General features: G+C 47.2%; 1 protein-coding gene across 4 annotated transcripts; it reads left to right on the top strand.

Moving 5' to 3' along the window:
• The first annotated feature begins 524 nt into the window (after nt 1-524).
• Nucleotides 525-20,995, top strand: BSPRY (B-box and SPRY domain containing). 4 transcript variants are annotated; one of them, XM_012461875.3, is made up of 6 exons: nt 525-731; nt 5,178-5,276; nt 11,105-11,335; nt 12,923-12,948; nt 18,873-18,997; nt 20,229-20,995. In XM_012461875.3, exons 1-6 carry the CDS (start codon nt 525-527, stop codon nt 20,747-20,749), a joined length of 1,209 nt encoding a protein of 402 aa, XP_012317298.2. In that variant the 3' UTR covers nt 20,750-20,995. The 4 variants fall into 4 exon arrangements, with proteins under 4 accessions (XP_012317298.2, XP_012317297.1, XP_021527835.1 ...); XM_012461874.3 differs by having other exon boundaries at nt 20,223-20,995; XM_021672160.2 differs by lacking the exon at nt 18,873-18,997 and having other exon boundaries at nt 20,223-20,345.
• The last annotated feature ends 2,020 nt before the right edge of the window (nt 20,996-23,015 follow it).

Below are 23,015 nucleotides of genomic sequence, written 5' to 3'. Positions count from 1 at the left end.
TTCCAGGTATTGTTTTACATATTTAATGCATTTGCTCTTCAGCTATCTGGGAGGCAGGTACTCTAAACTCATTTTACAGCTGAGGTTCCCACCCAGTGAGCCCCCAAATGGGATGTGAGCCCGGGCAGTTTGTCACCAGAGGCTTGCTTTAAGCTACACATCTAAAGCTGCCTCTCAAAAAGGGCAGTAGTCAGGATTTCATAACAGAACGCTTGCAAAGCGCTCAGCAAAAGCCTGACACTTAAGTGCTCAATGAAGTTTCCTACAATCACAGTAATATTTGGAGTTTTATGTTTGTTATAGAATAAATACGTATACAATCGCGATTTCATTCAGCTAGGAATTTAAAGAGACCCGCTGCCCCGGGCGGCGTGGGAGCGCGGGTGGGGTGGGAGCGCGGGTAGGGTGGGAGGAGGCGCAGCGGCGGGGCGCGCGGGCGCACCGGGAGGGCCGGGGGCGGGGTCAGCCAGGCCCCGCCCACCGCCACCTGCGACAGGTGGAGCGCGCGGCGCGGGCGCACGGCCATGTCCGCCGAGGGTACGGAGCCGGGATCGGGGTCCGGGCCCGGACCGGGGCCTGAGCCGGGGCCACTTTGTCCCGAACACGGCCAGGCTCTGAGCTGGTTCTGTGGCTCCGAGCGACGTCCCGTTTGCGCCGCCTGCACGGGTCTGGACGGCCGCTGCCGGGGGCACCGCATCCGCCGGGCGGAGGAGCGCGCCGAGGAGCTGCGGGTGAGCGGGCGTGGGCGCCGGAAGGCGAGGGCTCCGGAGGGACCCGGCGCGCCTGGCAGGACCGGGCAGGGACTGGGGAGCCTGGGGCCGGGCGCACTCGACAGCGGGTCCCGGAGCCCAGGCTTCTCGGTGGCTTTGGCTCTAGGACTAGGCGGTTAAGGGTGTGGCCTCTGAAGTCAGGCTGGCCTGAGTTCGAATCCACTCCCTGTGAGTCCTGTAACTCTCTGAGCCTCAGTGTCTTCATCTGTAGTTTAGGGACAGCAACAATAATAATAGCGCGTATTTATTAGAGTTGTGAGATCTAAATAAGATAGTGGGTAAAATGCTTAGCGATTAGGGGATCCAGGCTCCCCAGCCCCATTCCATTGCTCTGTTGGGGGGAGCTGGGGCTGGCGTGGGGCATTGAAAGACTCAGCTGCTCCAGTTTTCAGTGGAAGGTGTACTCCCAGCTCCCGCCCCTGTGGAAGCTGACACTGATAAAATCCAGCGCCTCCTTATCTCTCAATCCCTGGACCCAAAGCCCCCCTTCTCCTTTCTTCTCTTCCCCCTGCTCCTTCCCCCTTCTAGCTTCAGGTGCGGTGATCTCTTTTTCACTTTCAGGATTGGCCTTGACTGTACTTCAGGCTGGTTTCACCTGGATAAACGGAGGGGGTGGGGATAATATCAGGAGGTTCCCCTTCACCCAGGCTTTCTCCCCACTCCGCTTCCAGCTCGGCTCCAGGATGGCCACATTCTCGTCATCACCATTCTCCTGAGCTGCTGAGATTGGGAGAGTCCAAGTCACCTTGGGGCGTCTCTGTGACCCCTGGGGATTTCCTTGCAATTTGATTCAACAGCTTGTTTCTCCTAACCCCACTCTGGAGTTCAGCCCTGCTGTGAGGCCTGAGGGCTCTTGCTGGGGACTTCTATTCAGACTGGCCTATAATAAACACACCTTACAGGGTGCTGGACTCGGGAGGGGTTCAGTTTTTCAGCAACACCCAAAATCTCTTGGTTGGTCCTACCTGTTACCTCTATCAGCAACAGTGATGGTGAAAATAAACCTGGATAACACGGTGTAATCAACTTGCATAACAGACAAAAACGTTGCAAATTCCAAAGTACTTAAATATCTGCCATCTCATTCTGTCTTGACCATTGCCTTTGAAGTGGTCCTACCTACAGTTTATAGATGAGGCACCCGAGGCCCAGAACAAAGCAGTAATTCCTCCAAGCTTCCTAAAGTTCAGGGGTGGGACCCAGGGAGTCATTGACTAGGCAAGAGGAAACTGCTGCTTTACTTTGTGGTTGGAGGGAGGAAGTGACGCTAATGGGGGTGATAATTTCATGGAAACCTTAAAAGTAGCTATTGGGACTGTATTTGAGTGGTGGAAAGGATGAGGTTGGGGCAGGTGGCAGTCCTGGTGCTGGGTTCGGCTGTACTCTAACCCCAGGGAGTCTTCCTTGAACCCCTCTGAGGCCCTATGCATATTTATCTACTTTGCCTGAAGGGAGGTGGGTCTTTACCCTCTCTTCCTCCAAATTAGAGTAGATTTCTGTCTTTTGTACATTCCTTCCTCTGTCCCTCCAGTCAGCAAATAAATCTCAGTCTAGGGCAAGATTGTTACCAAAACCCCCACCAGTTCTACGGCTCTCCCACCTCTGGATTCCTACCCTGTGGTTTTTCAGAAGGCTTCTCAGTTCTCTCAATCAGGGGTGCATGGTAATCACAGTTTCCTCCTAGTCAACTCAATTCTGTAACTTTGTATTTGGACGTGTGAAATGTAAGACTAATTTCTACTTGTTGGGGGAAAGATTTACAAGGGCTTCTTGGAAGAGGTCGCTGAGTTGCCTTTTGGCAGATGGAACTGAGGCAGAATTCTTAGGGGAAACAGTGGAGGGACTGTTGCTTGGACAGGCTTCAGGTATCACTTCCAAAAAAGGAGTGCAAAAGCAGGGCCCTAGCCCATACCTCCTCAGGCAAGTCACTTCTCTTTAGGCCTCGGCTTTCCCTTTTCTTTTCTTTCTTTCTTTTTTTTTTTTTAAGACAGTCTTGCTCTGTTGCCCAGGCTGGAGTGTAGTGGCACTATCTCAGCTTACTGCAACCTCCGCCTTCTAGGTTCAAGAGATTCTTTCACCTCAGCCTCCCAGGTAGCCAGGGCTCTGGGTGCATACCACTACTCCTGGCTAATTTTTTGATTTTTTGGTAGAGACGGGGTTTTTCCATATTGGCCAGGCTGGTCTTGAACTCCTGACCTCAGGTGGTCCGCCTGCCTCAGCCTCCCAAAGTGTTGGGATTGCAGGTGTAAGCCTCTGAGCCCGGACAGTTTTTCCATTTCTAAAACTCTGCTGAGCTCGTGGATGATGCTTATAGTTTTGAGAGCCATGAACTGCTGAACCTCTTGTGGTCAAGGCAGTGGGTGTTCATTCATTCAAAAGATACTTATTCGGGGCCTTCTATGTTCAGAAACTCTCTTTGAAGTACCAGGACATAGAGAAATCAGACTTATGGTGCTTCTGTTCCAGTGGTGGGGGGACAAATACCCAAAAAGGTAAACACATAATATATAGTCAGTGAGTTGTAAGTTCAGGAGAGAAAAATAAAGCCAAGTAAGAGATTGGGTGAGGCGGGAGATGGTCAGGGAAGGCCTCTCTGAAGAGGTGACATCTGAGTGGAGTTGGGGAGTGGTGCACGCGCACACACACACGCGCACACACACACACACAGAGACTGGTGGAAACGGAACAACAGATGTAAAGTCGCTGAGGTCAGGACAAGTTTGGTGCATTTAAGAAACAGAAAGAAAGCCAGCGTGGAGAGTGGTAAGAGGTGATGTTGGAGAAATAAGCTGAGTCACATCAGGTAGGGCTAAGTTGGCTAAGCTAAGAAGTATGATGTCATTGTGAGTGTACTGAAAGCCATTAGAGGGTTTTGAGCAGGGGCATGACCTGGTCTGATTTCCTTATGAAAGGTGGCTCTGGCTAGCTGGGGGTTGGGGGTGCAGAGTGCCCAGTTAGGAGGTTCTAACAGTGGTTCCTGTGAGAGATCATGGACATCTGTATAGAATAACTGGAGTAGAATTGACCAGAGGAGAGAGAGAGAGACTTTGGAGTTGGGGCTGATAGGACTCACTCATGGAATTGATGTAGGGTTGGAGACAAACTCCTGGGTTTTTGGTCTGGGTAACAGGTGAATGATTGATTGATGGTGCTGCTTAATGAATGGGGATAACTTGTGGGAGAGCAGTTTGAGAAGCATGTTCTGTTCATGGACAGAACAAAAGGTAGGGACAGTCAGGGAGCTGGGTATGTTGGAGGACCAAGAGTGTGTGCCAGAAAGTGATTATAATGGGCTGAGCGTGGTGGCTCCCACCTGTAACATCCCAACACTTTGGGAGGCAGAGGCGGGAAGATTGCTTGAGCCCAGGAATTGGAGACCAACCTAGGCAACATGGCAAAAGTCCATCTCTACAAAAAATGCAAAAATTAGCCAGGTGTAGCGGCACGTGCCTGTAGTTCCAGCTACTTAGGAGGGATGTGAGAGGATTGCTTGAGCCCTGGAGGTCAAGGTTGCAGTGAGCCGTGATCATGCCATTGCACTCAGTGTGGGCGACAAGCAGGACCCTATCTCAAAATAAATATATAAATACATTTAAAAAGAAACAAATTGCCAGGTGCAATGACTCACACCTGTAATCCCAGCACTTTGGGAGGCCAAAGTGGGCAGATCACCTGAGGTCAGGAATTCGAGACCAGCCTGGCCAACATGGCGAAACCATGTCTCTACTAAAAATACAAACATTAGCTGCATGAGGTGGCATACACCTGTAATCCCAGCTACTTGGGAGGCTGAGGCAGGAGAATTGCTTGAACCTGGGAGGTGGAGGTTGCAGCAAGCTGAGATTGCGCCACTGCACTGCAGCCTGGGCAACAAGAGTGAGACTCTGTCTCAAAAAATAAACAAACACAAGACAAAATGGACTTTAAGGCAAACATATGCAAACATATTACTAAAAGTCATTTAGAGAATGTGCAGTTCACCAGAAGCATGTAATGATTCTAATCTTAAATGTTTCTAAATAATATAGCCTGAGAATATTCATAAAGCACAACTTTTTAAAAGTGATTATAATGATAGACTGTGGGGTTCTGGCATAAAGACAAAAGTGAGGTCACAGAGGGGATGATGGACAGTAAAAGGTGGTACCACTAATGTGTTCGCGGCCCCAGCTGAGCTGTTGCTGGAATAGGGATCCTAGAGTTAGGGAGAAGGACAGGGCATGGTGGGGAGGGTGTGGATCCTTGAAATGGAGATTTTGGAGGGGTGCAGTTTTTGAGAATGATGAGATCTGGGCTATGACCATGGGAGTGGGTGGCTGAGGTGTGGTAACACGAGTGAATCACTGGGGTGGAGTGAACGGCTCACGTACATGGACCAAGATGCCACGAGTGTTGTTTGTGTTGCAGAACAAGATTGTGGACCAGTGTGAGAGGCTGCAGTTACAGAGTGCTGGCATCAGCAAGTACATGGCAGATGTCCTGCCAGGGAAGAATCAGAGAGCAGTGGTAATTCCTCTTCTTTCCTCTCTACTCGGCCCCCTCCCAGAATAAGACCCTTGCCTTAGGGACTTGGGCAAGTCTAGGGTCCCTTACCAACCTCACAGGCTCATTGTGCTACTAGCAAAGCTGGATGTCCAAGAAGGATGGCTTCCCACCCCTCAGAGACACGATTTTACCATCTGGGCAGGGTGGACTTGTTCTTGTACTATACTTGGTGCAAAGACTCTGCTAGCAAATGACTTCTTGGGTATCTTGGCACAGGGGATCAAGAAGGGTAGTATTCTTCTACCACCTAGTTATTTTCTGCTCAGCTCCAGAATTATAAAATAACCTAGAGACTTTTGCATTGAATATTCTCTATGACAATCTATTGAAGTAGATGGCAGTAACATCCCCATTTACAAATAGGAAAATGGGTCCTTCTAGAGGTTATAGAGGTTAACAGACCTGCACAGGGCCCTCACAGCCTCCTGGCAGTCGGTTCTATGACCTGGATCTTCTGTCTCCCAGGCTGGTGCTCCTTCTGCTACATCCCACTGCTGATACCTTTTTTTTTTCTTTTTGAGATGGGGCCTCACTCTATTGCTCAGGCTGGAGTACAGTGGTGTGATCTTGACTCAGTGCAACCTCTGCCACCTGGGTTCAAGCAATTCTTCTGCCTCAGCCTCCCAAGTAGCTGGGATTACAGGCACCCATCACCATGCCCAACTGATTTTTATATATTTAGTAGAGCTGGTGTTTTACCACATTGACCAGGCTGGTCTTGAACTCCTGTGATCAAGCCATCCTCCCTCCTTGGCCTCCCAAAGTGCTTGGATTACAGGTGTGAGCTGCCGCGTTTGGCGTCCACTGCAGATTTTTTATTCAGTGGACTCATTCTCACTACTGTGTCTTTACTGTCAAGTATGCCCATCAGGGGCAGAGGCTATGAATTTCGTTCTGCACATCCCCTCCCTCCTTTCCCTATAGTACATGGAGGAGACTTGGCACTGCTTTAGTCAAGGTTCTTTTCATTGCATGGAACAGAACCCAGTTGAACAAGCATAAGCAAAATGGGGTGTTTCCTGACAGGACACTTAGGGGTCCTCTTAGGACCTAAAGGGAGCTGCTAGGAGTCCAGGAACCAGAAAGCTGCTAGGAGTCCAGGCAGCTATTCGGTGCCCATCTGTGCTTTGTTTTGCGTAATGGTCTACATCTCCCTCCTCTGCCTTCTTCCCCTCTCCTTCCTTATCCTTTTTATTTTCTTGTCTTACTGCACTGGCTATGACCTTAGTACTGTGTCGAATAGAAGCTAGTGTGGCAAATGCTGACTTTTTTTTTTCGAGATGGAGTTTCGCTCTTGTTGTCCAGGCTGGAGTGCAATGGTGCAATCTTGGCTCACTGCAGCGTTGGCCTCCCAGGTTCAAGCAATTCTCCTTCCTCAGCCTCCTGAGGAGCTGGGACAACAGGCGCCCACCACCATGCCCAGCTAATTTTTTGTATTTTTAGTAGAGATGGGGTTTCAACATGTTGGTCAGGCTGGTCTCAAACTCCCGACCTCAGGTGATCCACCTGCCTCAGCCTCCCAAAGTGCTGGGATTACAGTCGTGAGCCATCGTGCCCAGCCAAGTTTAATTATTTGAGCAACTTGCAGGATGGAGCAGCCATTAACTGGGGTAGGGAAGGACTGCATGTGGAGCGATGGTTGGCGGAGGCAGGGAGGGGAGTGATGGTTGGCGGAGGCAGGGAGGGGTGAGATGGTTGGCAGAGGTGGGGAGGGGAGTGGGGGAGACCAGGAGTTCAGCTGTGGGCATGTTAAGTTTGAGATACTGATTTGACATCCAAGTGAAGATGCTGAGTGGGTAGCTGCATATTATGAGCTGGGAGAGGGCTGGGTTGGAGATATAAATTTGGGATTTATCAGTGTTTAAATAGTATTGAAAGCCATGGGAGAGGATGATATCACTAAATGAATGAATGTAGACACTAAAGAGCAGGGGTTCAAAGACTGAGCCCTGGGGCACTTGACCTCCTATTGACAAGACAGGAGGAACCAGAAAAGGGGACCAAGAAATCAGCTAATGAAATAGAAGTAAACTAAGAGAGCAGAGTGTCCCAGAATAGGTTCCAGGGAGGTGGGAGAGGTCACTGCTCTCCTATGGTGTATATGTATTTAACTATTTTATCACAAGTATAGATTCACGTGATTACTGCCACAATTAAAATACAGAACAGCTCCATCACAAGGACTCCTTGTGCTACCCTTTTATAGCCACACATACCCTTTCCTCTCCCCTTGTATTATTGTTAATACAAAATTTCTGAATTTGGATTGCTAATCTCAGTAAAGCATTTTTTATTTTTGTTTTAGGATTTTTGCATGTATGCTCAGGAGTGAGATTAGTCTATGAATTTCATTTCTTGTACCCTCCTTATCAGATTTGGTATCAAGGTTATGTAAGCCTTATTCAATGGATTGGGAAACAGCACTCTTTTTTCTTAAGGGTGTACTTAAGATAAGTTGTCCTTGGTTTTGATCAAAGTTGTCAGAGGTTTGACTATTTTGTTAGTCTTTAGAACTAGCTTCTAGTATTTTCGATCTGCTCTTTTGTATCTTTGTCTTAATTTCATTATTCTTTCTTCTTTTGTTTTGAAACAAAGTCTCACTGTGTCACCCAGGCTGGAGCACAATGGCACTATCATGGCTCACTGCAGCCTTGAACTCCTGGGCTCAAGTGATCCGCCTGCCTCGGCCTCCCAAAGTGCTTGGATTGCCAACATGACCCACTGTGCATGAACATCGTGGCTCATGCCTATAATCCCAGCACTTTGGGAGGCCAAGGCAGGAGGATCACTTGAACCCAAGAGTTCGAGACTATTTTTGGCAACATAGCAAGACCTTTCCTCTACAAAAAATAAAAAAATTAGCCAGACATGATGGCATGGACCTATAGTCCCAGCTACTTGGGAGGGTGAGGTGGGAGGATCACTTGAGCCTGGGAGTTTAAGACTGCAGTGAGCTATGATTGTAGCCTGGGTTACAGAGCAAGACCCTATCTCAAAAAATAAAAAATCAAAAACTTATTAGTTGGTTCAAATCTGCGCTCTACTTAATAATTTTTTTTTTTTTTTTGAGACAGAGTCTTGCCCTGCCACCCAGGCTGGGTGCAGTGATGTGATCTCAGCTCACTATAGCCTCCACCTCCCAGATTCAAGCAATTCTCCTGCCTCAGCCTCCTGAGTAGCTGGGATTACAGGCACCTACCACCACGCCCAACTAATTTTTGTATTTTTAGTAGAGACAGGGTTTTACCATGTTGGCCAGGCTGGTCTTGAACTTCTGACCTCAGGTAATCCACGTGCCTCAGCCTCCCAAAGTTCTGGGATTACAGGTGTGAGCCACTGTGCCCAGCCACAACTACACTTTTAAAAGGATACTTGGGCTATTTTTCTAGCATTTCTCTACTTTATTCTGAGAGGGTTTTTGGTTTGTCTACTCTCTGTCATGTCTTTGGAAAGGGAAGTTTTTTCTTTTCTTTGCTCTCCTTTTCTGGGAATGACTGAACAAACTTGTTGAGATTGATTAGTCTTTTAGGCAGGAATCAGAATCTGATTCATCTTGGGTGGGAATCTGTTTTGATCCAGGATCACACAGTGCAACCATGGCTTCAGGATAGACAGGAGAGTAATAGTGGGCTGGATGCAGTTGCTCATGACTATAATCCCAGAACTTTGGAAGACTGAGGCAGGAAGATCACTTGAGCTCAGGAGTTCAAGGCTGCAGTGAGCTATGTTGTGCCACTGCATTTCAGCCTAGGCATCAGAGCAAGACTCTGTCTCTTAAAAAAATAAAAAAAAAAAAAAAAAGGCTGGGTAAAAAAAAAAAATGCCCGTAATCCCAGCACTTTGGGAGGCCGAGGTGGGTGGATCACGAGGTCAGAAGATTGAGACCAGGCTGGCCAACATGGTGAAACCCCATCTCTACTAAAAATACAAAAATTAGCTGGGCGTGGCAGCGCATGCCTGTAATCCCAGCTGCTCAGGAGGCTTCAGGCAGGAGAATTGCTTCAACCCAGGGGGTGGAGGTTGCAGTGAGCTGAGATCATGCCGCTGCACTCCAGCCTGGTGACAAAGCTAGACTCCGTCTCAAAAAAAACAAAAACAAAAGAAGAGCAATAGTGAATGAATGTCATTGAACACGTAATGTGGCAGGCTTTATTCTACTTACTTTATATATATTAACACATTTAACCCTCACCGTAGCCTTATGAGGTAGGTACTATTATTATTCTCATTTTACAGATTAGAAAATATAGGCACAGGGAAGATAAGGAATATGTTCCAAGTTCCACAGCTAATGAGTGGAGCAGTTAAGATTTAAATCTAGACACTGTCTCTAAAGCTTAATTTCCTAACCACTATGTTATATTGCCTCAAGAGAACCCTGAAAACTTGGAGTCTTACCTTCTGCATTCACTTGCCATTCACTTAGCTACTCTCTCCTCCCTGTAAGGCAAATTGTGGATCTCAGTCTTTTCTGTAAAACAGGGATGATTGCCCCGTGCACTGTACAGAGCAGGTCTTCAGGGACAGGGCATAGGGAAAGTGGCTGACTGTCCCTGATGTTCTGATGTGAAGGAGGCAGTTCTGTCTCCACTTGTCTGGCAAGAGTGCAAGGGCAGCTGCTTTATGCAGCAGGTGCCTTTGGGGAGGATTGGTTGCCAGGTGGCATCTGGTATAAGGGAGTGGGACTGGACTGAGAGTCAAGAGAATTGGATTCCAGTCTCAGCTCTGCCACTGAATTGCCATGTCAGTGCTACCAAGAGATTTTTTACTAAGTCTGAAAAAATTTCCTGGGTGGGCACATTGGCTCATGCCTATAATCCCAGCACTTTGGGGGACTGAGTTGGGTATATTGCTTGAGCCTAGGAGTTTGAGACCAGCTTGGGCAACATGGTGAAACTCCATCTCTATTTTTAAATAAAGAAATTAAAAAGAAAAAAAGAGGGCCGGGCGCGGTGGCTCACGCCTGTAATCCCAGCACTTTGGGAGGCTGAGGTGGGTGGATCACGAGGTCAAGAGATTGAGACCATCCTGGTCAACATGGTAAAACCCTGTCTCTACTAAAAATACAAAAAATTAGCTGGACATGGTGGCATGTGCCTGTAATCCCAACTACTCAGGGGGCTGAGGCAGGAGAATTGCCTGAACCCAGGAGGCGGAGGTTGCGGTGAGCCGAGATCACGCCATTGCACTTCAGCCTGGGTAACAAGAGCGAAACTCCGTCTCAAAAAAAAAAAAAAAAGAAAAAGAAAAAAATTTCCCATTCAGTTAATATTTGAGTACCTACTACATGCCAGGCACTGAGCTAAGAATTACAAGGAAACGCCTGTTAACTTCATTGTCTGAGAATTGATTTCAGGCCTTTTCTGTGGCAGATAAAAATTCTACCACAGAACCAGTTGAAATGGACAGCTTTAGGAAGTCATCAGTTTTTTCCCTCAGACATGGTGAAATATCAACTGGACCACTGCTGGTATGGATCTTGCTGATGGGATGACTTTTTAGGCCCTCTGCCCTGCAATTCTGTGATTCTCTGACCTTGATCCTTTGATCTTGTGTTCCCAATTGTGATACGTATCTGTATCTCAAATTTCTTTACCCTAAACCATATTTGGGAAGTCTTAGGGCTGAGATGTCAAAGCAAAAGGGCTTACATGCTATTAATTCCATCACTAAGCCATGGCAGACATTGCTAATCAATCTCAGCACTCCTTTCCACTGAGCCTAAACCCGCTTAATCCTGACCAGGGCTTTGCAGGGACCACCCAACTCCTCATTTTATCCCTCATCAGAGCATGGCCAGTGCAGCAAGGGAACTGGTTATCCAGCGGTTGAGTCTGGTGAGAAGTCTTTGCGAGAGTGAGGAGCAGCGGTTACTGGAACAGGTGCATGGCGAAGAGGAGCGGGCCCACCAGAGCATCCTGACACAGCGGGTGCACTGGGCCGAGGCGCTGCAGAAGCTTGACACCATCCGCACCGGCCTGGTGGGCATGCTCACCCACCTGGATGACCTCCAGCTGATTGTAAGTTGGGCAAGGATGAGGGCATGACCAGTTGGCCAGGCTCCCCAAAAGTCTGAAAACATTGAGAATGTTTGTTGGTATGTGATGGGTGGAAATGAGAATTTGGAGGAGGGATGAGTGACAAAGATTCTTTGCTTGGCCAAACTTTAGTCAGGCTTCTGAACTCTTTCTCAGGCCCATCTGTGCACTTCATTTTAAAAACCAGTTTTTGCAAAAGAATCTTGCAAAGTCAATGTAGCCAGAAACCCTCATCCTTGACATCTGATCATCCTCGATATCTGATCAGGTTCCTCATCCACCACCATCTCCCAGGTGATGTCTGATCACTGTGTTCTGTCTTCAGCAAAAATCCTGTTAGGTAGGTTTAGCCATAATCTCCCTTACCCCCAATGTTTCCTCTTCGTAATTTTCCATCCACAAACCCCCTACCCTGCTCCTTAGCTATATATTTCTACCTGCCCATGCTGTATTCAGAGTTGAGCCCAATCTCTCTCCCACTGCAAGACCTCATTTTAAAGAGGTCTTGAATAAACTCTGCCTTAATGTGCTTTAGGGATTGGGAGGAATAAAATTATGTTTTTTGGGCACTGATAATAGTTTTCTTTTGATAGTCAATGTGTACTGAGTGCCTATTATATGTGAAGCACTGTGCTATGGGGCAGAGTAACCAGATGTACCTGCCAGCTGCTCCCAGCCTTGTAAAGGAGACAAATACACTAACTGACAACTAGGGTATGAAAGGATATGTACTACTGTAGAGGAAATCACCCATGCTAGGGTCTGACAGTCCAGGCTAAGGGAATGAAGGGTCAGGGAAGGTTCCAGGATGAAGTGACTTAGAAGCTGATGCCTTAAAGATAAGAAGAATAGCTGTGTCAAAGGAAGTGAGGAGGTGGAGAGAGTTCAGAAGTATGTAGAGAGAACACTGTGCTCTGGGGAGCTGACGAGGGCTCTGATATGAAAATACAGAGCTCATCCTTAATCCTACCACCCAGAAATCACCATGATTCATATTTGGTACATAGCCTTTCAAAGTATTTTATAGGGATAGGCAGCTGCCTGCAGTTTTGAGGGGAGAATGTGGCATCTGAGTCACAAGCAGAGGAAGGAGAATGTGGAACACCTGAGCTGTCCCACTGCCTCTGCAAGTAGGGCAGTTTCCATGACCACCTGCAACAGTGCATTCATTTAGTCACAGCTTCCATGGACAGAGCATGCTCTTTCACAGACACTGGGACAGTCACAATAGAAGACTCAGAAAGAGTCACAGCCATGCAGCAGCTGACAGTCTTCACGGGGGATGCTGTTGGGTGAACAGGCGATGGTCCTGAGTGGAGTTGAGGGGAATCCAATGTGTCGTGGGACATGGGGTAGAGTGACTCATTCTGAGCATGTGTTATGGGTGTGTGTGTGTGTGTGTGTGTGTGTGTGTAGAACAGCTTAGAAAGCTTTATGCTGGTCTTAAAAGAGTAGAAGTTTTTATTCTAGAGTCCACATGGAGCCTTTTATGGTAGTTAAATATGTCCTAGCATTGACTACTTGCTGAGTTTCTGGTGCCAAGCCTGACTGTGTTTTCTTTTCTCACAGCAGAAGGAGCAAGAAATTTTCGAGAGGTAAGTATAGACCCCATGATTTGACTGGGTAGTCTTGGAGACCCTTAGGCCTCTGCACACTCCACTGCCTTCAGGCCCTGCTGCTCTTGGGAGAATGCAGAGTGTGCAGCTGAGTGGTTTCCCTGGAGCCCAGCTCTGTGGACAGGGTATCTCTCTGTCCTTGGCTTAGAGAACTGCTCAAAACACATGGAAAGGCAGTGGAATACTTAGTAATCCAAGACTTGCCACTGCTTTCTTAAACTTACTCTGTAAAAAGGTAGTCACCCTGTTAAGGTTTTACCACCTCCATCTGCAGATGAAAATGTTGAGACTCTAAAAGGGGAAGGGACCTGCCTAAGCCTGGAACCAGGGGTTGGAACCATCTAACACCTGCCCCAGTACTGTCGCCTCTGCCTCACTCCTCCTTTCTCTGATGGAGAAATCTTTGAAACTTAAATCTGCATCAACACTCAAATTTTGCATTTTAACTCTTTAATAATAAAAGAGTTTCACCATATCCTGTGTGGGTTCTAAAAGACTGAGAGCCAAGGGCCTGAGCTAGTGGCCAAGAGGACATAATTTGCTAGGCAGAGTAATTCACAAACCTTCTGTGTACAATTTCAGAGCTATACTTAGGGAACACAGTCCATTCTTCTTGTTTATTTACTTATTTATTTTTCTATATTTCAGTGGGTACAAATAATTTATTTTTATATTTAAGTTTCAATAGCAATACATGTGCATGAGAGAAAAAAATTCCACTGATATAAAGCCATTTAAAATGAAAAATAAATCTTGCTAGGCATGGTATCTCACACCTGTAATGCCAGCACTTTGGGAGGCCAAGGCAGGAGGGTAACTTGAAGCTAGGAGTTTGAGACCAGCCTGGGCAATACAGTGAGACCTGATCGCTATAAAAAAATAAAAAATTAGCCATGCTTCCTGCTGAGAAGCTGGCTCCTCAGAAGGCTGAGACAGGAGGATCACTTGAACCTGGGTAGTTGAGGCTGCAGTGAGCCATGATCACACCACTGCACTCAGCCTGGACAACACAGTGAGACCCTATCTCAAAAAAAAAAAAAAAGAAAAAAAAAAAAAACAAGTCTCCATCACCCTTTCCCAATCCCATTCCCTGGCAGTGATGGGTTTGAAAAGATGTGCATTTGTGGACTTGCTATGTATAGTCATTGGAGGATATGTGGGGGTTTTTTGGTTGTTGTCTTAAAAAATTTTTTTAAGCTGGGCGCCGTGGCTCATGCCTGTAATCCCAGCACCTTGGGAGGCTGAGGCGGGTAGATCACTTGAAGTCAGGAGTTCAAAACCAGCCTGGGCCAAGATGGCGAAATCCCATCTCTACTAAAAATTCAAAAATTAGTCAGGTGTGGTGGCGTGCACCTATGGTCTCAGCTACTCAGGAGGCTGAGGCAGGAGAATTGCTTCAACCCGGGAGGTGGAGGTTGCAGTGAGCTGAGGTCGTGCCACTGCACTCCAGCCTGGCAACAGAGCCAGGGCCGGGTGTGGTGACTCACACCTGTAATACCATCACTTAGGGAAGCCTAGGCAGGCAGATCAATTGAGGTCAGGAGTTCACAACCATCTTGGCCAACATGGTGAAATCCCATCTCTACTAAAAATACAAAAATTAGCTGGGTGTGGTGGCACACACCTGTAATCCCAGTTACTGAGGAAGCTGGGGCAGGAGGATCACCTGAGCCCAGGAAGCGGAGGTTTTAGTGAGCTGAGAGCATGTCAGTGTACTCTAGCCTGGGTGACAGGAGTGAAATCCTGTCTCAATAAAAGTAGGATCATTTTATACCTGTTGTTCTGAAACTTGTTAGGCTATCTGGGACATGTTTGCCTGTCCATACATTTAGATTCCCCTCACTTCTTTGAAAGTCTGTGAAGAATTGCACAGTGTAGATGGATCACATTTATTTTACTGTCTCCTAATGCACGCTCGGCTTGTTCCCGCTTCTCTACTTGTACAATCTTTTCACACTTCTGCCCGTCTTCTCTATCTCCTTTGTCTTCATCTTTAATACATTGTATCCTTAATATCAAGCTGATCTGACTTTTGAAAAAAAAATTGATCTTTAATTTTTTTATTCAAAAGATTTTGAACTCACAAAAAAGTTACAAAGGTAATGAGCTTCACCTAGAAAATATCAATTGTTAACATTTTGCCTCATTCACTCTGGCTCACTCTGTCTTCCTATTTATCAACCGAGTATATATGTTAAAAACTTATTATTTTTATTTTTTAAATAATTTAAAAAAAAAAAATTTTTTTTCTAAGATGAGGTTTCACCATGATGGCCAGGCTGGTCTTGAACTCCTGACCTCAGGTGATCCACCCACCTCAGCCTCCCAAAGTGCTAGGATTACAGGCGTGAGCCACTGCGCCTGGTCAAAAACATTTTTTTATGGTCTATTTGAGGGCAAGTTCCAGAAAACATGAACTTTTCTTTCAAAATGCTTCAGCATGTTTCTTCTAGAAACAAAGACATTGTCTTATATAACCCCAGCATAAAATTGAGGAAGTTTAACATAGTTATAATACTATAATCTAATACACAGTCTATATCCAACCATTGCCAATTATGCAAATGTTCTTAACAATGTTTTATTTCATTTTCCTACTTCAACTGGTCCTTTAAAGTCTAGAATTGTTCTTTAGATTTTTAAAAAACATTTTTAAAGAGTCAAGGCCAGTTTTATACGATCTCCCTCAATTGGGGTTATCTGATGTTACCTTATGATTAGATTCAAGTTATACATTTTTAGCAGGAATACCTCATAACTGATGTATCTTCAATTCATCATATCTGGGGGCCCATGATGTCCCTTTGTCCATTATCAAGGACGTAAATTTTGAGTACTTGGATAAGGTGATGTTCACCAGGTTTCCTTATTATAAAGTTAATAGTTTTCCTTTTATAATTAATAAGCAGTCTGTGAGGAGACACTTTCTGCATATATATCCTGAGTCCCTTCAGACTTTCTCCCAATAGTTTTAGCATCCATTGGTCATTCCTGCCTGAATTATTCCTTTATTTATTTGCTTGTTTGTTCACTTATTCAATATTAATACAGACTCATGGATTCTTATATTCAATGCATTATAATCTGTCACTGCCATTACTAATTTTGTCATTCAGACTGTCCTAAATTTGGCCAGTAGGAGCCTCTTCAAGCTGGACCCTGTGTCCTTCTGAAAAGTTCCCATCATTCTTTGAGCACTATCTTGCTCTCTGGCACAAGAAGCACAGAAGATAACCCCGGCTTAACTTGTGCTTTTCCTGCCCTGGAATCAGCTGCTTCTCCAGGGATCCTGGTTGTTTTTATTGGAGAATAATATTTAGAAACCAAGATCTGGGCATTAAGGATACTCGGTGACCTTGTTTCCAGGCCTCAGTGTGCAACAGATGGGACTAGGAAGAGAGAGCGAGAGAGCGTGTATAGCTTTTTGATGCATAAGTTTGTATCACAACTTTTTTTCTTTTTTTTGAGACAGAGTCTGCTCTGTCACTCAGGCTGGAGTGCAATGGTGCAATCTTGGTTCACTGTAACCTCTGCCTCCTGGATTCAAGTGATTCTGATGCCTCAGCCTCCTGAGTAGCTGGGATTACAAGCATGTGCCACCATGCCCAGCTAATTTTTGTAATTTTAGTGGAGACAAGGTTTCACCATATTGGCCAGACTGGTCTTGAACTCCTGACCTCAAGTGATCTGCCTGCCTCAGTCTTGCAAAGTGCTGGGATTACAGGCATGAACCACCATGCCCGGCCTATATCACGACTTCTAATTCCAATGTAACACCTCAAGGTTTTCCTTTGCCCTCTCCCCTTCTACATTTGTACCTCTTGTTATTTTACAGTGAGGACTCCAGCTCCCAACAACATCAATATTTGCTCAATCCTACAATACATACAAAGTTGTCTGAGCATTGCTAAGCCCATACTGCTACTGACAGGCCTATTCATAGAGTTCCAGATTTGTCTCTAGTTCTTTATGCCCCTAGGCTGAGGGACTATACTCTCAAAGTACTGTGTTCAAAAGTTGTCAAGCCCCATCTAGCTGAAAACTCACTTATCTGAGAAGTGCCTTGCTGGCTCTGGTGTTTCCACACTGGTGGCCGGGCTCAACTCTGACTGGACACTGCAGTAGATGCTGCTGCACTGTCTGGGTGTTCTGATCCTGACCGGGGCCTGCTGTGTTCAGGCCCTGTTTCGTTTCCACCCCTTTGGGGCCATGAGTTTTGTCTTCGGTACCATAGGGAAGCTACATCAGGTGGTTCACTGTAGACTTTACTGTCTACATTGAGTCTCAGATTTGCCCTGGAATGACAGCTTAGCACCGCTGACATCAGCTCCTCTTTCTTCCCCACCTGTTGGCGAGAGCTTCTGCATTCTGAGAAGATGGCAATAGACCCTCTCTTGTCCTGACCACAAAGCGCCTTTGTTACTAGAGCTTGCTTCCAGAATTTCTAAGGCTTTGTTCACCTCATGCCTCCCAAGCCAGAACAGTCAGTGACAGTCTTGCAAAGAGCTATCAGGGCACATGCCCCACCTCTGTGCCCCCCTCCATTTATGGGCAGAGCCATGAGATATGGGAGAGAGCATGTGCACTCAGAACCACTGCCAGATCTCAAAGCCATCTTCAGGATTGGAGGCAGTAGGAAAGGTCTTTCTCAGCACCTGGGGCAAAGGGCTGCAAAGCTCCATGGTAAATCCCTACTTTGTCCTATATTCCTTTGAGATTTCACTTCAGGTCAAGGGAAAAAATACGTTGAATGCTGCCTGGGCTTCATCCCAATTTTTTTCTATTGTTGCAGGGAGACAGGACTTGAATCCAGCTCCCCATTTTAGCTCTGAATATGTTCTGTCCTGTCAAATGAGAGAACCACTACCTCCCAGGTGATAGCAAAGTTGAAGTGCAATTCTATAGAGAAAACAGCAAGCCCAGGGCCTTGCTGCTGATACACATGGCAGTTTTCAACTTCTAGGCATCATATTGTCCCAGATTGCCTCTTCAACAAAGCCCAGGCCCCATTGTGAGCTGAGGAGAGAGTTCTTAGGAGCGCAGTGGCATGACTCATTTGTGGCTGGGTGGTAACAGATGGCGCTTTCCTCTGTGGACCCCTCTGGTGTTTGCATTTCTAAAGTAGAGGAGTGGCTGTACCTTCTGACAAAACCCAGGGAAACATGACTGCTGCAACAGGTCTGGGAGGGAGGTGAGAGATTTTCTGGGCAAGGGCAAGATGTTGGAGTAGAAAGACTACTGTGCAGGGGTTCCAGAACCCCAGGCCTTAGCCCAGCTCTGCCATTAACTTACTGAGAGACCCTGGCAAGTTACTTCCCCTGCAGAGCACACAGCCTTCAATTTCTAATACTGGCACCAAGAACACATCTCCCTGTAAACTGTCTACCAGCTTCACTGATATTAAGGTTTCTGGGGGCACAGGGGAAATGCCCACCTTCCCTTTTGGCCCAATCCCCTTTGTAGGGCCTGGATGCCACTCTTTTTTTTTTCTTGAGACAGGGTCTCACTCTGTCACCCAGGCTAGAGTGCAGCGGCATGATTTCAGCTCACTGCAGCCTCTACCTCCTGGGTTCAAACAGTCCTCCCACCTCAGCCTCCCAAGTAGCTGGGACTACAGGTGCATGCCACCACACCCAGCAAATTTTAAATTTTTTATAGAGATGGGGTCCTACTGTGTTGTCCATGCTGGTCTCAATCTCCTGGGCTCAAGCGATCCTCTCCCACCTCAGGCCTCCCAAAGTGCTGGGGTCACAGGGGTGAGCCACTGCACCTGGCCGTAGCTGCCAATTTTGGTGTCACCCTGATAGAAGGATTTTACTTCTGTCCTTGTCCTCACCCCATATTTATCCAGATATGTTTCCAGAATCATCCTGAATCTCTGTTTCTGTTTCTCCCCATATAAGGACTGAAGAAGCAGAGGGCATTTTGGATCCCCAGGAGTCGGAAATGTTAAACTTTAATGAGAAGTGCACTCGGAGCCCACTACTGACCCAACTCTGGGCAACGGCAGTTCTTGGGTCCCTCTCAGGTTAGGAGCAGTAGAGCCCAGGACCATTAGGACAACTGGGCTTCTGTCTGTCTGTCTGGGGTTCACTCCTGGTTCGCACTGGGGACCAGGGCTTCTGAGATGGTAGCTTAAACAAGGCATGCTGGATGCAGGCTGGTCAGTAGGGTCAAGGTTCCAGACAGGCCTGGGGCAGCTGGGCAAAGTCCTTCCCATTTTCAGACTAACATGTTCTGTGGTTGGGTCTGAAATAAATCTCATTCCTATAAATCATGTCTTCCTTACATCCTGCCCTACTAGGGCAGCTCAGTATTATTTATTGGAAACCTGGGGTTTAAGAAAATATAAATGAGGGCCAACTGGAGAACATCTGGACCAAGCATCAAACTGCCTAATTTGCCTCACTTATTCACTTTACACGCACTGACTCAGACCAGCTGTGGGTCCCACCCTGTGCCACATGCTGGGGCCACAGAGGTAAATATGACATGGTCTTCTACCTCTAGGAATTCCCATTTAGCACGGGGGTTCTCCGGAGCAGGCCTCCTCCAAGTTACATGGAAGCTTCCATCCTCTTAATGGTAGCTTTTACACAATTCATGGAACAGTTAGGTTAATAGACTGATGTTTTTTTCAGTTTTAATCCTCCATCCTTATATTATCCTTATGATTTTGGCACAAGCTATAGCTTGTCTACTGTAGATTCTGGTATCAAACGATGCCTGATTTACCAGCAGTTTAGTTATTTGCTGGAAATTGTATATCTCATGCTTCCTAGCTTCCAGAGGCTGCGTTTCTAGGACAAATCCAATCTGGAGGTCACAGATATGAACAGGTAAAAAGCAGTATAATCAGTGCTAGGCATAGAAACAAAATGCTTTGTCTTCATTTTGCCCCTGACACCGACTCAGTGTGTGAACTTGGGCAACTCACTTCTCCTCTCTGGGCCTTATTTCTATCAGAGTTTACAGATGAGGGTCTTGACCAATAATAACTATTGTTATCAGGGCTACAGTTTATAGAGCACTTACATGCTGGGCACTTTACATGTATGATTCTGTTTAATTCTCATGATCACTCAGTGAGAAGTCCTATTTTGAACCCCCATTTTGCAAATGAGCCTCAGAGAGAGTAAATGGCTTATCTGAGGTCACTGTGCCAATGAGTAGTGAGGAACTTTTTGTTACCTGGCAGGACCAGGTTAGGACAGGGGTGGGCCCTCGGCAACTCTGATAATTCTTTCTGGCAGGTACAGAGGACATACGGATCGATGAGAGGACAGTCAGCCCCTTCCTGCAATTGTCAGATGATCGAAAGACCCTGACCTTCAGCACCAAGAAGTCAAAGCCCTGTGCAGATGGCCCAGAGCGCTTTGACCACTGGCCCAATGCCCTGGCTGCCACCTCCTTCCAGGATGGGCTCCATGCCTGGATAGTGAATGTCCAGAACAGTTGTGCCTATAAGGTGGGCGTGGCCTCAGGCCACCTGCCCCGCAAGGGTTCTGGCAGTGACTGCCGTCTGGGCCACAATGCCTTCTCCTGGGTCTTCTCTCGCTATGATCAGGAGTTTCGTTTCTCACACAATGGGCAGCACGAGCCCCTGGGGCTGCTGCGAGGCCCAGCCCAGCTGGGTGTGCTGCTGGACTTGCAGGCTCGGGAGCTGCTCTTCTATGAGCCAGCCTCTGGCACAGTGCTCTATACCTATCATGGGGCCTTCCCTGGGCCCGTCTTCCCAGTCTTTGCTGTGGCCGATCAGACCATTTCCGTCATTCGCTGACCTCTGGCCACAGGAAGCCAGGTCCACCTCCCACCACCCTTTCAGGCCATGTTTTTACTGAGTGTCCTTTTCCCAAATGATGTATGTGGTGTTTCCAAGGGAAACAGGGCCCACAATCAGTGGGCAGCTTTAGGAGGGCTGGAGATCTGTTTCAGATCTAGGCACAACCTGTAAATCACAGGTGTCCAAGCTTTTGGCTGCCCTGAGCCACATTAGAAGAATTTTCTTGGGCCACATAAAAAACGATAGCTGCCCGGGCGCGGTGGCTCACGCCTGTAATCCCAGCACTTTGGGAGGCCGAGGCGGGTGGATCACGAGGTCAAGAGATCGAGACCATTCTGGTCAACATGGTGAAACCCCATCTCTACTAAAACAAAAAATTAGCTGGGCACGGTGGCGCGTGCCTGTAATCCCAGCTACTCAGGAGGCTGAGGCAGGAGAATTGCCTGAACCCAGGAGGCGGAGGTTGCAGTGAGCCGAGATCGCGCCATTGCACTCCAGCCTGGGTAACAAGAGCGAAACTCCATCTCAAAAAAAAAAAAAAAACGATAGCTGATAAGCTAAGCTAAAAAAAAAAGTCTGTATAATTTTTGTGATATCTGCCACTACAGATAAGCAAAAAAGCCCTCAAATTCAAAGAGTTGGACATTGCTGCTTTGAATGCTGGGTATCTGTGGGGAACCCGCTACTACTCCCTGGGCCTTAGTCTCCCAAATCCACCATGCACCTGCCCCTCTGAGGGTGTCTTCACTTTGTCTCTGGCATCCAGCATGGTGCCTGGTACATAGCGAGTATGCAATAAATATTTGGCAGGTGAGTGGATGGATAAATGGAGAGGTGAATGTAGGTAGGTGGATGGACAGGTGACTGGGTGGATGTGGTGGTCTCTGGAGAAGCACTGCCATTCAGCCGCCTGCTCCAGCTTTGCACGTGAAGAAGTGCTTCTCTTCACAGGCAGAGAAGGCTGTGGCCGAAGTTTCTGCATCCCATTAATTCAGTGCCTCTGTCTTTTTCATGACATGGCACATAGAGAAAATATTTTTTCTAGCACACAAGGGCAAACTGAAAGGCTGCTCCTGGCCAGAGGAGTCTGGCCTGGGGGACTGTGTCCTCCCCAGTGTCCTGCCTAGGCCCTCAGAGGACCAGGGGGTTGTGTCTCCAGGTAACCTGACTGCAGCCACATCATCAGCATCTGTCTCACACCTGCCAGCTGAGCCCCAGCCTGTGCCCACCGGTAAAAGCAGGGACGGCCTTTTCCCTTAGAGCAGCTGATAAGTTTCCCTACCTGATGGCCCCCTCTGACATAAACTGCACACCTGGGGTGAGGGCTTAAAGCCAGAAATTGCTGAGGGAGTAAGAGGGCCAGCCTTAGGGCACATGGACATCATTAAAAGTCTTAAAATCATTAAAGATTTATTCCGTGTTCTTTGTTGGTAATTAGGTGTATACTGTATGCTGGCCCATCTTCATACCCTTATCGCATTCTTGGAAGTAAGTGGGTGGCAGCTCAGCGTAGCAGAAAGAGCCTGGAGACGCTACCAAGACCCAAGGCAAGTTCCTTTATGTTTGCCTCTGTGAGGAGTTCACCCTAGAACAGCGGTCTTCGAACGTTTGTCCAGGAATGCTCTTCTAAAGCAATCTTACCTACAACTTTAGGCTCCTGGGTCCAAAGAAGATGAGAGGCAGAGCCCTCCCCACTTTGTTTGGGAGATACAGAGCAGTTTGAAAACCACTGTTTATTTTTTATTTTTATTTTTTGAGACAGTCTCAAAGGGAGGCCGAGGTGGGTGGATCACCTGAGGTCAGGAGTTCAAGACCAGCCTGGTCAACATGGTGAAACCCCATTTCTACTAAAAATACAAAAAATTAGCTAGGCATAGTGGTGTACACCTGTGATCTCAGCTAATCAGGAGGCTGAGGCAGGAGAATTGCTTGGACCTGGGAGGTGGAGGTTGCAATGAGCTGAGATCGCACCACTGCACTCCAGCCTGGGTGACAGAACGAGACTCGGTCTTACAGAAAAAGAGGAAATTACTGTAGCCTTGCCTTGGTACCAGTCCCAAGGAAGACTTTGGTCAAGCCCCAAAGAGATCTTCCCTGCCTTTGCCTGGGCACAGCCCCTGCTAAAAAATCTGGGTCAAAGCCAAAGCTCTTCTTGGCCGGAAGAGCTTGAAGGCCTGAAACACCCTCCCTCTGGAAGCCTGGGGTCAGCGCTTAGTTTGAAAAGCAGGATACTAAGCCGTCCTGGAGGGACACTCCATTAGCA

This window comes from Aotus nancymaae, unplaced genomic scaffold, assembly GCF_030222135.1.
Source record: "Aotus nancymaae isolate 86718 unplaced genomic scaffold, 86718_ANA_hifiasm-v0.15.2.pri h1tg000003l, whole genome shotgun sequence".
Classification (NCBI taxonomy): Eukaryota; Metazoa; Chordata; class Mammalia; order Primates; family Aotidae; genus Aotus; species Aotus nancymaae.
Note: the sequence above shows the minus strand (reverse complement) of the source record. Positions and strands in the feature narration are given on the sequence as shown.